Source organism: Sminthopsis crassicaudata, chromosome 2 (assembly GCF_048593235.1).
Source record: "Sminthopsis crassicaudata isolate SCR6 chromosome 2, ASM4859323v1, whole genome shotgun sequence".
Classification (NCBI taxonomy): domain Eukaryota; kingdom Metazoa; phylum Chordata; class Mammalia; order Dasyuromorphia; family Dasyuridae; genus Sminthopsis; species Sminthopsis crassicaudata.
In genome coordinates this window covers 500,770,262-500,784,928 of record NC_133618.1, presented here as the reverse complement: position 1 = coordinate 500,784,928, position 14,667 = coordinate 500,770,262, and the positions used below count along the sequence as shown (strand labels likewise).

Genomic DNA, 14,667 nt, shown 5'->3' with positions numbered 1-14,667 from the left:
ACCATGATAAAAATCAGAGACCTTAAAATAAAATAAAATAATATTTACCAGTGGGGAGAATAAGTCATCGTAGTTCATATCCAAGCTGGACATATTAAATAGTGACAGAAGATGCCTAAACAAAAGCCTGATAATTTACTAACTAAATTAATGTCTTAATCTTTTCAGTCGGAATTTCATTAAATTAAGATTTTAACTCATTTCTTTCTTTTTTTTTTTATTAATAGTTTTTATTTACCAGATATATGCATGGGCAATCCTATAACACTGACAACTGCTAAACCCCCCATCCCAATTTTTCCCCTCTCTCTCCCTCCCATCCCCAGATGGCAGGTTGACCAATACATTTAACTCATTTCTTAAGAATGCCTTAGTAGCTATCTGATTTACCTTCTCTATTTGCCTGCAGCTAATTTTCATAATAAAATTTTAAATTAAGTTTGCCAATAAGGTGTTATTAGTCTCCTTCACTTATACAAAGAACAGTACAGAGTTTATGATAACACCAATTCTTTGGCATTTAACAATTCTCCCTCTTGGGTCTTCACTTCTCTAATTTTATAACATTTTTGAGAATATATCATAATGGAATAGTGTCAAACTAAAATAGAAATGGATTCATATGAGCTGTATATTATATTGACTTAGAAAAGCACAAATTAGCATTGTCTGTGTCATATTGTAATTTTATTTATTTTTAAACATTTCACAATTATATTTTAGTCTGATTCTGACAACAAAGGAGTTTTGCTTCTAAAAGTTTGATATCTCCAATTCTTCCTTTGCAACAACAACAATAACAACAACAACAAAAAATTTGGTTCTGCACACATATATTGTATCTAGGATATACTATAACATATAGGAATGCCTGCCATCTAGGGGAGGGGGTGGAGAGAAGGAGGGGAAAATTCGGAACAGAAGGGAGTACAAGGGATAATGTTGTAAAAAAAAAAAAATTACCTTATATGTACTTATATGTATTGTCAAAAAATGTTATAATTATAAAATTAATTTAAAAAAAAAAAGTCTGGGGAAAAAAAAATAAAAGTTTGATATCTCTAGTATAGTAGATGTGAAGCAACCAGGAAGGCCTGGATTAAAGACCCACTTCTACTACATCCTGGCTGTGTGACCTGAGTAAGTCAACGAAACTCTCTATGTCCTTTAGCAGCTCTCTGAGACTAGAAGTAGCTGAATGAGTTGCACATACACATAAGTACAAGAAATTTCCTCACTGGGAGTTCTCTACATCTGTGAAATCATAATCTGGCTCCCCCCAAAAAAATTCCACCAAAAAACCCAACCTCAAAACTAAAACAAACTACAAAAAACAAACAAAACTATTTCCAGGGCATTTATTTAAAAGAAAGAAAAAAAAAATTTAATCTAACAGTAAGAAATTTATTTCTCTAACTCCATGGATGCTTTCTGAGAACTTCTCACTTTAAGGATTCCTGGCAGTACAAATGAAGTCAGATAGGTAAATAAATAAACAAATCTCTCTGTGACTGTAAGGGCCTGGAATCAGTACTCAAAGCTAATGTGTGTGTTAAAATAACAATGATAAATGCAAATTGCAAAAAACTTCTTTAAAGTTTAAAAAAACAACTTGCACTAATTTATATACTCTTTCACATTTCATTCTTGAAATTAACAGCAATCTTTCAGAAGGCAGATTGGCTGAGAATTAGCTGTAGCCCAGGTCCATAAAACACAATGAATTTAACTAACCCATTTAAGTATTAAGCTCATCATATAAATATCATGCCTGCCTTATTAATACCATGAGCTAAATAACCAAATGAGTTAAACTGTTTTCTTCACTATCCATCAGGTCCCCCAAGTAAGCATGTAATACAAGGTTCTGTTTTGAACCCTGTTCTTGTTTTGATCTATACTGTACTATACTTAGTGACCTCTATGCAGATGACTCCCAGATCTATATAATCAGTCCCAGTCTCACATTAAGTTCAGGAATCAAACACATCCAGTTCCTACTATTTTTTGGATATTAGAAACATTCCAAAGACATTTCAAGTTCAAAATATCCAAAACATAACTCATTCATTCTTTTTGTCAAACTTTTCCTGATATGTATTTTTCTCTATCTCTATATTTATATCTACATTACTCCCCTGTATAAGTAAGTAATAAAGGTATTACCATGCTCCATTAGCAATCTCAGCATTATCCTCAACTCCTCATTCTCCCCAACCCTACATAAACAATTATTTGCATATCATTCCATTTCTACCTCTACAACATTTCTTACACCTGATCTCTTTTCTCTATTCATGTAAACACTACCCAAACCTGTTTATTACCAATAGCTTCCCATTGGTCCTCTTATTTCAAATCTTTTCCCATTCTGATCCAAGCTCTACAGTTACTCTCCATTCAATAAATTGCAGTGATCTGCAACTATCTTCAATGTGAAATAGGAACTCCTATTTTTGGCTTTGAAAGCCTTTTACAACTAAAGACAATTTATTTCCCTAGCCTCCCTACACATCACTCCCTTTCCTGTGCTTTATGGGGTCCAACTAAAGTGGTTTCTCTGTTCCTCACAGACAACACACCATCTTCCATATGTGTTTGGCCATCATTAGTGCTGGAATGCACTTAGTCCTCATTTGTCTCAAAGAATGCCTCACTTCCTTCTAGAAACAATCAAAACAGCTTCCATGAAGTCTTCCTTTCCTGATCTCCAAACTACCAGTTCCCTTGCTCCCTAACCACTTTGTATTTTGTGTGTTTGTATATATGCAATGCTATGTCCCTTGACAGAACATATACTCCTAGAAAGAAGAGATAATCTTATCTTTTATCTTTGTATCCTCAGGACCAAGCACAGAAATTGGCACTTATCAGGTACTTAATAAATACTCGATGACTATTTGAATTTCAGACAGGATTCCCCTAAGAATCATTTCTTTAACTACATGAATCATTATATTTATTACTACCTTTAGACATAGTCTTTAAATCAAAGCAAATTAAAAGAAATAAATTTAAAACTTTTAGATTTGGTTTCCATACTGAAATCTGTCTTTAGTTTTATTTTATCTATTTCACTTATCTTTTTCTTGGCAAGAAAAATGCTATCTATTGGAGATCTTTTATCTAGGAAATATATACACTATCACTAATGAGGCTACATTTTCATACTCCTCTCAAAGATAGCTGTTATTGTCCAGAAGAGCACAGATTTTCAGAGACTCTTAATTGCTGCAGATGGGGCACTCCGGGATTACTCACCACACCACTGGGAAGAGTATTGCTCCACAGCATAGCAGGTCCACCAAGAACAAAGCATCTTTCCACAAGCCATACTCGGTTGTTCCCTCCTCAGTTGACTCTATAATAATGTAAGCCACATTTGCCAGGACCTGCAGAACATTATGAGTCACTGAATTGTGAATGGGGCACATGAAAGAGAAGGCCCAAGAACAGTAGCCAAACAGAAGAACTATCCATCCACCTACACCTCCAACTCCCCATCTAATTTTTGTGCTTTAGGCAAATTGGGTATTAGCTTAGGTTAATGTTCGCAGCAAGTAGGCAGTTGGCACTTTATGGCCCATAGCCACAGCTCCTATACCATACAGGTTAAAGATGATCCTTCCATGGGTCTCAGAACTTTGGATAATGATACTCTTCTAGATTTGATATTGTGGAAATTGCAATGTTGTGACATAAGATGGAAAAAAAATGAAAATTATAAGCTCCAAAGTTCCTATTTTTTTCTTCACAGGAAAAAGTTAGTTTTAATTCATTTTAAGGGACTGTGTTAGGTGTCAGGGATACAAAGACAAAATTAAAAAGATTCTGACTTCAAAAGAGCTTATAGAGTCAAGGGAGAAGAATCAAGAAAATTTCTAGGAGAGGATGGTGCATAAAGTAAGCTTTTTTTCCCCTTTCTATTCCTTAATAGAATTTTATTTTTCCAAATATATGTAAAAATAGTGGTCAACATTTATTTTTGTAAGATTTTGTGTTCCAGATTTTTTCTCCTTCTTCCCTTACTTTCTTCTCTCCCCAAGACAGCAAGCAATTTGAAACATGTTTCCTTTTAAACATATTTCCATATTTGTCATGGTGTGCAAGAAAAATCAGACCAGAAAAAAAACATAAGAAAAAGCAAACAAACAAAAAAACAGATGAAAATACTAAGCTTCAATCCACATTCAGTCTCCATAGTCTCTCTGGGTGTGACTAGCATTTTCTATCCCAAGTCTATTGGAATTGCCTTGGATCATTGTATTGCTGAGAAAAGTTAAGTCTGTCATAGTTGATCATCTCATAATCTTTCTATTACTGTGAACCTCAGTTCACGTTCAGTGTTTATAGGCTTTTCTGAAATTGACCTGCTCATCATTTCTTATAGAACAGTAATGTTCTACCATACTTATATATCATAATTTATTTAGTCATTCCCCAATTGATAGGCAATCTACTCAATTTCCAGTTCCTTGCTATTACAAAAAGAGCTCCTATAAACACTTTTTGCACATGTGGGTCTTTTTCCTTCTTTTATGATCTCTTTGGAATACAGACTTAGGAGTGACACTGCTAGATCAAAGAGTATGTATGCACAATTTTATAGCCTTTTGGGCATAGCTCCAAATTGCTCTCCAGAAAGGCAGGATCTGTTCACAGTTCCACCAACAATGCCAGTTTTTCACATCCACTCCAACATTTATCGTTATCTTTTCTTGTCATCTTAGCTAATCTGTTAAATGTGAAGTGGTACCTGAAGAATTGCTTTAATTTGCACTTATGAAGTAAACTTTGAAGACAAAGTTTCTGAAAAGCAAAGATAAAGAAGGAGTGTACTGCACTCATGGGGAAGAGCTTATAGGAATGCAGGGAAGCAAGAGATAAGCATATAAACTTGTGAGAGTGGCTAGTAGTCAAATTTGATTGAAATGTTGAATTCATGGAATTGAATAGCATGGAATAGACTGAAAAGGTATATGGAAGTAAGATTGTAAAAGAATTTTATCCTAGAGGCAAATGTAAGCCACTGAAAGTTGTCGAGCAAAGTTATAACAGTCTGACCTGTACCTTAGAAACACTATTTTGGCAGCTGTGTGAAGCTTAACTTAGATTGACAGAGGATGGAATCAGAGAAATCCAACATGAAGCTATTGCAATAACCTAAGTGTAGGTGATGAGGGCCTCAAATATTATGTAGTAATTTTAAAAATGGAGGAGGATAGATGGAGAAATGTTATAGAGGTAGAGTGAACAAGTGAACAGATATAGGAAATAAAAAGTAAGGATGACTTTGAGGTTGTGAATCTGGATTCATAGAAAGGACTGTCATGCACTCAATGAAAACAGGGAAGCTTGAAGGAGAAGCATGAATAGGGGACAAGAATAATGAGCTTTTTTTCAGATATGTAAAATTTGAGATACTTATGGAATATCCAGGAAGAGATAAGCATAGATATCTAACAATATGTGACTAGAGTTCAAGTTGGATTAAAGCTGAATATACAAGTCTGAGAAACATCAGTGTAAAGATAAATGAACTCATTAGACTTAGAGAGACTTCAAAGAAAGCTTGCATATATAGAAAAAGGAGAAAAATGTCTAGCACAAATTCCTAGGAAACTGCTATAAGGAGGCAGAAGACAGAAGAAGCAATGGAGGCTTGAAGAAAGGCAAAAAGATTTGGAATAATTACTGATGGAGTGGGACAGAATGTCAATCAAGGAAAAATAAACATTTTGTTTGGTGGCAGGGAAAGCTCAGTTAAGATATATAAATTTCCAACTATAGTATTCAACAGTTTGGAAGTACTTTTATTTATCTTATATTTATTTTGCATACATATAAGATATCTCCCTCTATATAATATATATTTCTTGGGGGTAAGGGTTTTCTCATTTTTAGCTTTAATATCTAATATAGTACCTAGCACCTACTAGGTATTTAAATTCCTGTCAACTAATGAACTGACAATGAAGAAGGCCAATGGTAGGGTAGAAGAGGTAGAAAAAGGAGGGTGAGGACTGACAGCAGGACAAGAGAAGAATGGAGTCAAAAGTGAACATGTATAATTGAATAGATCAACTACAAGTTCAGCCCAGACTGTGAAAAGAAAGAAATGAGGCCAAACAGGGCAGGAGAACAGGATGGAATAGGGAGACTGGAAACTATACCAGGGTAAGTAGGTTTAGGAACAATGAGGCCGAGCAGAAGAATTCTTGGTTCAAAATCATGAAGTCAATAATGTATCATTATAAACTCTAAAATCGAACTGGGATCTGTGTGGGAGGAGGGAGAGGATCAAATGAACCTGCAAGTATGGTGATGGAAGAATCTTGTGAACTGAGAGATCTTGGTATTTATTTGAGGGGACATAAATGTGTATGTTAAAGTTCCTGAGTATGAAGGTAGCACTCAGGATGAAAAGAAAAACTAAAACTAGTTACTGGGACTTCTTGAGAAAGGAAAGAGAATGATCTGGAGTCCATATGATTATAAAAAGAAGGATCTAGACTATATGGTATAGATGAATGCAGTGAACCTGAAAGGAGTTATTGCTGTATGTTACTGTCAGAAGGATGATACAGAAGTAACAGAGTGAGAACAAGGAATATACCAACTATATTTCCTGGTCCAATGTGTTAGGGAACATGAGAGAAGGGAACACCCGGCACTAAAAAGGGTAGCCCATAAATGCACTGTTTTCTGGAATGAATCAGGTTTCCATAAGAGCAAAAAAATGGAAAGATTGTTAAAAGAAGAGCTTAAAGATGATACTGGTACAGTTCTCTCAAAACAAATCAGCTCTTTTCTTTTGATTAATTTTTGTCTAAGCATTTTATTTTTGAGTTTATAACTTGATGTTTTAGTTTGGCATCAGCAGTTTCACTTCCTAAGAATAATATTTCAATTAGGAGATTTATGATAGCAGCAAAAGCTCAAATGGCTTATGCTCTGAAGAAATTTACAACTTAAATAATCCAGATTACCCAAGATATAGTGGTTATATGTTTAGTACCATGAAAAACCCATCTCTTCCTTGACATTCCATTGATATCCCCAAATTAGAAATATAATTATACTATGCTATTTCAAAAATCTTAAGTGTAGTTCCTCTTTTTAAATGGATTAGAGGTGAATTATTTCAATGACTGAAGTAAAAATTTGTTTTATTTCCCACAAATACAAATTATTTTGAAATGTAGTTTTTTCCCCCAACTCCCAGTTTCTTTCCTACCACCTTGTTCTTTCAAAAATCACTTCCCCCATTTTAAAAGTCATTTAAACTTATGTTTCTACTGTTTTATTATATATTAAGAAATGGAAAAACAACCTTTATTATCTGTTAAAGACATAATTTTATTTTGTACTGCAAGTAACATTCTCAGCAAGAAAAAATCAAACTGTTTTCTATGCTTGTAGGTTATCAATATGCCAAATATTCTTTCTAGAATATTATACTGTGCATACCTTTTCTAAACACATGTATGTTTAGGTTCAGCCAGTTTTAGAAGTTGGTTTAAAGACTAAGTGAAGGGAAGGGAAAGAGGGAGGGAGGAAAAAAATTTGGAGCTCATAATCTCAAAAAAAAAAAAAAAAAAAAAAAAATCAATGTTAAAAATTTATTTTATTTTTTGAAAACTTCTTAATAATATTTTACTTTTTTCTAATTGTATTTAAGTGGGGAAAAAAAGTTTACATCAGTGAATAAGAAATCCTTTCTTATCCAGATCAAAAGTGGAATCAATACAGAAAATATGTACTTCTAATTTAGAGGTTGGTAAACCAATACCTCAAAGGATATCAGCTGAAGAATAGAATTGCCTCACCTGTAATGGGATGACAATCATAAAGATCTTTTTATCTTTATCAGAAAGGATGTGTTTGATGAAAGCCCAGCCAGTACCAATGAGTGCAATAGTGATGAACAATAGTGCACCTTTTAATCTGAAAAAGAAATTTTAAAGACTTTAAAAATACCAATAGGTTTTACTATGTCCAATAATATTTTAAAGTATATCTCATTACCTCATTTTTTTTTTTTTTTTACAGAAAGAAATATCTATGGAGTGGTGAATTCTCAAAGGTGAGTAACCAGTCTTATTCTGGGCCTGATATTTTAGCTTCCTTATTGTTATACATTTTCTCATTTTATCCAGTAGCCCCAAAAATAGCAGCCCCAGAATCTGGCACTCTTCCATGAGCTTACCACCTGTTCTGTGAGTTCCTAAGCCTGTGTAATTATTTGCTGAATATACTGACAGCTTTTTTTCACTAAGGCAGAGGACAAACATAATTGTTACATGAATGGCTAATCACATTTATGGCAGAATCTTACATGGCATTTCATAGCAGCATTATTTAATGGACTATCTTGGATACTTACAGGTGAGTAATGTAGTAAACAACAGCCCAACCTTCTATTGGAAATCCCTGAGAGGAGATGTAATGGTAATCAATCTGAAATCATAAAGCGCACACAGTCATTTCAAAACACTTCTACCCAAGGATTAAAGAATCCTATTCTATCATACACACAATTCCAGTTAAAATAACCTGCAGATAGTTTAATTACTGTAATATACTATTGTACCTTCTCAATTCAATGCCACTTCACCAGTCGCATTCACATGTGATTACACTGGTAAAATGTCAGGCTAGTTTCATAGATACTTTACAAGGATATAATTTCACATAACTAAAGACTTACAAAAGTTGAAGGAATCAAAAATAACCATCTAGTCCTCCAGGCAGATGAATTACTCAAAAGGGATAGCTCTCTTTTATTAAAGATTTTCAGAGACTATCCCTGAGTAAACTTCCTCACAAGCCCTCACTAAGGAAATGTAAACACATCCTATGAATCAACTGGCCTAGATCTAGATTAGCACTCTTAGAAAGTGACTAACATTTGTTTCCAAGTTTATCTTTCCTAATAAAACTGAATCATCAAGACAATTCCAAAAGACTCAGGATAGAAAATGCCATCTGCATCCAGAGAGAGAACTCTGGAGACTGAATATGGATCCAAGCATAGTATTTTTACCCTTTTTGTATGGTTTTTTGGTCTGATTTTTCTTGTACAAATGACAAATATGCAATAGTTTAAAAGAACTGCACATATTTAACCTATATCAGATTTTTTGTTGTCTTGGGGAGAGGAGGTGGCAAGGGAGAGAGGGAGAAAAATATGAAACACAAAGTCTAACAAAAATGGATGTTAAAAATTATCTTTACATGAATTTGGGGAAATATAATTACTTAAGTTAAAAAAACAAAACAAAACAAAACAAAAAAACAACCCATAATCATAAGCTATGGCATGAATTACTTTGGGGAAAAAAAATCATTTCTACAACCTGAAAGTCACATGCCTTATAATATACTATCCAGATCATTAGAAAAAGAACTTTCTTATATAAGTCCAAAAAAGATAACTAATATATCAAAACAGCTACCATTTCCTCTGCGGTCTTAAACAGATAAGTTATAATTCCCATCAAAAAATGTATCTACAAAGCAGTAGTCTTAAACTTTGAAATAAGCAGATATTACACTGGTCTCTGGGCAACTTGAAAGCACTTAGGGAATATTTGTGAATTAATCAACAATTTTTTTTCAATGTTACTTCAGGGTTGAGTCATTAAAAATTCAACTAAAAGTCTACTTTTGACTTGCAAGCATCCTATATGCACAAAGCATTGGCTTAATTTTGATGGCTCAACTTTTAAAATATGTATTTATATATAAACAACAGCATGCATATTAAAATATAAACTAAATGGCCCTGTCTTAATAACTGTATGCCAGAATAGAGAAAATGCAGGAAATACAGTAAATGGTGAAAATAATTCAGCAGATGGCACTCTCATCCTTGGAAATGGCAAAAATCAATGTTTTAGGAGACATTTAGGAGAGACATTATGTTATAGGTATGCAAGGAGATTTTTATTATCTGGAGAAGCAATGGGTATTAGAATTATGAAGATCTTCATTAAAAAGACTTCTGTAAATATTTGCTGCCCACTTAATCCCTCTACCTGCAGGATAATTTACTCATTCACTCTTTCTATACACTTGCAAAAAAGGACACCAGTGAAAAATGGGACATTAAAAAAAAATATTATACATACTGCGTGGAACACCAAGGACAAAGACTTTGTAAAGGGGAGAGCTGCCATCAACCAATGAATCTTAAAAACATCATTCCTATAAAAAAAAGAAGAAAAATTTAGGAAGCAGCTCATTGTCTCATAAGGAGCTATAAAAGGCTACAAACATCAGATTAATTTGTTAGAATACAGTCAATGAAATCTAAGGGAACTACAAAAATTGAACCACTATTGTCAGTGGAGTTGGTTTCCACTGTGATTTGTTAAAATCACCTAAATTGCTGAGAATAATCTACAGTGTGACTACAATGGTCATCAATGTGGAAACAAATGCTATAGACAAGAATCTGTCATATAATTAGACTGAAGATACAGCCTAGAATATTTGCCTTCCTAGATATTTGGGTCAATTTCTTTCTTTAGAGTCTACTTGTGAACAGTTCATTAAAAGATGCAAATAAGAATAGACCAATCTCAAAGGCACAACATTAGAATTATCTAGAATATAAAAACAGCATGCTAATTAAGACAATTCAAAACTCTAACAAGTGCACTGGTTTGTAACATTCTATTCTGATGACCCTTTCTGGCAGTGTGCAGACTATTAGGCAGTAAATGATATCTTCTTTTTTCCTATTATATAACCCTCTATTATCATTAAGAATATAAAATGGAATAATCTCAAAAAAATGATTCTTTTGAAAGGGACCCATATGTGCAAGAATGTTTGTGGCAGCCCTCTTTGTAGTGGCCAGAAACTGGAAGCTGAGTGGATGCCCATCAATTAGAGAATGGCTGAATAAGTTGTGGTATATGAATATTATGGAATATTATTGCTCTGTAAGAAATGACCAGCAGGATGATTTCAGAGAGACCTGGAGAGACTTATATGAACTGATGCTGAGTGAAATGGGCAGGACCAGGAAATCATCATATACTTCAGCAACAATACTATACAATGATCAATTCTGATGGACGTGGCCACCTATGAATTGAACCAGCTACACCCATAGAAAGAACTCTGGGAGATGACTATGAACCACTACATAGAATTCCCAATCCCTCTATTTTTGTCCACCTGCATTTTTTATCTCCTTCACAGGCTAATTGCACACTATTTCAAAGTCCGATTCTTTTTGTACAGCAAAATAACTGTTTGGACATGTATACATATATTGTATTTAATTTATACTTTAACATATTTAACATGTATTGGTCAACCTGCCATCTGGGGAAAGGGGTGGGGGGAAGAAGGGGAAAAGTTGGAACAAAAGGTTTTGCAATTGTCAATGCTGAAAAATTGCCCATGCATATATCTTGTAAACAAAAAGCTATAATTAAAAAAATAATGATTCCTTTCCTTTCTTAAACTCTCATAGCACTTAATTTGTACTTGTCTTAAGCACACTGGCATTGTATTATGTATTACCTCTATTGTTACATAAGTCTTTATCTCTAGTCTTGCTCAGATCTTAATCTTACTTATATTTATATCCCCTAAGACACCTATAAAAATTTCTCACACATATCTTCTACTCCATAAATGTCTATTGAAGTAAATGGACTGAGTCACGATGACAAATAGAAGAATCTAATGAAAACTCCTGTACCACAAAAATAATTATCATGTAAGTATGATTTCACTTTATTCCTTTAGATCCAAGGACAACCACAGAAAAAAGACTGACATAAAAGGAATTTTTTTTTAAAGATCAATTTTAGTCACATAACGAGAGTAAGCATGATCTAATTTTTCTTGCACAACATAACCAATATAGAAATATATTCAGAAGAATTGCACATGTTTAATCTATAGTGGATTGCTTGCTGTCTTAGGGGAGAAAGGGAGAAAAATTTGGAACAAAAGATTTTGCAAAGTTGAAAACTATCTTTGCATGTATTTGAAAAAAGAAAAGGCTATTATTTTAAAAATGAAAGCTATAGCTGGGAGAAGAGGAGAATCTATTTTAGCTATCTGATAGAAAATTGACATCTCAAATACATAAAGAACTAAAATATTTCTAATAGTAAGATCCATTTCCCTAATATTAAGATAAGCAGTCAAAAAAATTAAACAAGCAATTCTTGAGAGAACACACTTTTGGGAGGTGAAGGGGAAACAGAAAGCGGGTCCAGACTTTTGACTTTCTATACACTTTTAATGTACAAAACTCTTAGTATGGAGACCCCCCCCCTTCAACTCTCTACTAGCAATTGTTTTGCAATTTAGTTTTAAAGTTGCCTGGACCACTGAATAAACATTTAATAACCAACTGAAAAACTACTAAAAGTCTCTATAAAAGAAATGAAAATTTAAAACATTCTGAGATACTATCTTATATTCATTAAAATGGAAAAGATAGTTCAAAATGATAAAAGTCAGTGCAAACAGGGCTATGGTAAAATAGGCATATCATTCATATTGTCATCGGATATTTTAATTGATAAACTTTTTGAGAAACAACATGACTATGTACAGTAAGAGTTAGAAAAATGTTCTTACCCTCTAACTCAATGATCTCAATAGCAGGAGGATATTTTCAAAGAGAAAAAAGGCCATTCTAAATAAAAACATTCATAGTAATATTACTTCTAATAGTAAAAAATCTGGGAATAACCCATATATCCCATAGACAAGGGAAAAGCTGAATAAAGAACAGTGTATGAAAATGACAGGAGTTATTACACCATAAGAAATGATGGAGTTGAACACTAAAATGATATAGGGAAACCAAGGTCCAACATCATCAGTTCAGTTGCTTTTCAGTATTATCTGACTCTTCAGGATCCTATTTGAGATTTTCTTGGCAAAGATACTAGCATGGTTTATCATTTCCTTCTCTACCTCATTTTGTAGATGAGTAAACTCAGGCAAACAGGATGAATGACTTGTTCAGAGTCACACAACCAGCATCTGAGGTTGGATCTTCCTGATTCTAGGGCTGGTCCTTTGTTCACTGTACCATCTCACTTCCCTAAAACATAATGAATAGAAATCTAGTCCAGCGTCAGAAAGACCCAGATTTTAAGTTCTGGCTCTGACACATCCTGCCTGTCTGACTCTGGATAAGTCACTAAACCCAAATCCTCAAGAAGCTCTCCAACTTTTAAATGGCTGAGCAGCTGCTAAATGACTTAGTAGCAAGTGTTTTTTTACTAAGACATCCCTACACCAATGGAATCATAAGTCTAGACCTTTAAAAAAAAAAAAAAAAAAAAAAAAACAGAAAAAAAATGGCACAGAGCCAGTACTTGAAGCATTTCTAATTTGGTCAGTTTTGCCAGAACCTGTACTCACTCCTCTGCCCATCTGCCATCTACTTGGAAAATCAAGGGTCACCTTCACACTATGATGAAACACAAGTATAGGACTTTGGCAGAGGAATAATAACAGCAACAACAATAATTTTTTCAAAGTTAAGATAGTTCAGAAAAAGGCACAAAAATGAACAGAAGTTTCTGTTACTTTCCTAAAATTAACATAGACTAACAATTATAAACAAGGGATGTTACAGTTTCATGTATAATATTATTTTATTTTTGTTTGTGTGTATGAATGAATTTTTATGGTTACTAAACATAAATTAAAATATATTTAACTATTTTATAGTCATAACTCAGCTTAACTGACCCAAATGAAACAATGATTATCTTAAAATCTCTCTACTCACCTCCTATCTTGCATCTCCAACTGTCTTTCAGACATATCAAGTTGAATATCCAGTAAATATCTGAAACTAAACATGTCTTATCTTTTCCCCAAACTCTCGTCTTGTCCTTCCTTCCTTCCCTATTTTACTATAGAAGGCAACACTATTCTCCCAGTCCTCAGGCTCAGAATCTAGGAATCCTGCTTTACTCTTTACTATCAATCAATAAACAGCCAGGCACTGTGCTAAGCACTGGGCACACTAAAGGAGCAAAAGATAGTCCTTGCCCTCAAACAGCTTATAATCCAATGGGGGAGTCAATATGCAAACAAATATATGCAAAGCAAGCTATATTCAGGATAAATAGGAGATAATTAACAAAGGGAAAGCAGGGGAATTAATAACAGTAAATTAAGATGTCCTGTAAAAGATGAGATTTTAGTTTGGACTTATCAAGCCAGAAAAGTCTATAGCAGAGGAAGGTAAGCTTTCCAGGCATAGGAGATAGTCAGACAAAAATGCCCAGAGCTGAGAGATGGAGTGTCTTGTTTATGGAAAACCCCCTTTAATATGCAATCTGTTGCCAAAACCTGCCAATTTCACCTTTTTGACATCTCCCAAATATGTTCCTTCTCTCCTTTAACACTGTCACCATCCTCACATGGCCCTGGCACTAGAACTATCATTGTAATAGCCTGCTGATAGGTCTGCCTGCCTCAAATCTCTCCCTGCTCCAATCCATTCTCCATTTAGCTACTAAAGTATTTTCATCAAAGTTCATGTGTGATGATCTCAACACACACACACACACACACACACACACACACTCTCTCTCTCTCTCTCTCTCTCTCTCTCTCTCTCAATAAACTTCAGAGGTTTCCCTATTCTATGATACACTAATTATT

General features: G+C 33.9%; 1 protein-coding gene across 1 annotated transcript in view; it reads right to left on the bottom strand.

Annotated features, from left to right (window-relative positions):
* The window catches only part of GPR107 (G protein-coupled receptor 107), an 86,056-nt gene that overhangs the window by 49,085 nt on the left and 22,304 nt on the right, over positions 1-14,667 (bottom strand). Inside the window, exons 10-13 of the mRNA XM_074293870.1 lie at positions 10,134-10,209; positions 8,387-8,460; positions 7,830-7,947; positions 3,262-3,392 (exon numbers count right to left, since the gene is read on the bottom strand). Of these exons, the coding sequence (XP_074149971.1) occupies positions 3,262-3,392; positions 7,830-7,947; positions 8,387-8,460; positions 10,134-10,209 (399 nt within the window). The remainder of the gene's footprint in view (positions 1-3,261; positions 3,393-7,829; positions 7,948-8,386; positions 8,461-10,133; positions 10,210-14,667) is intronic.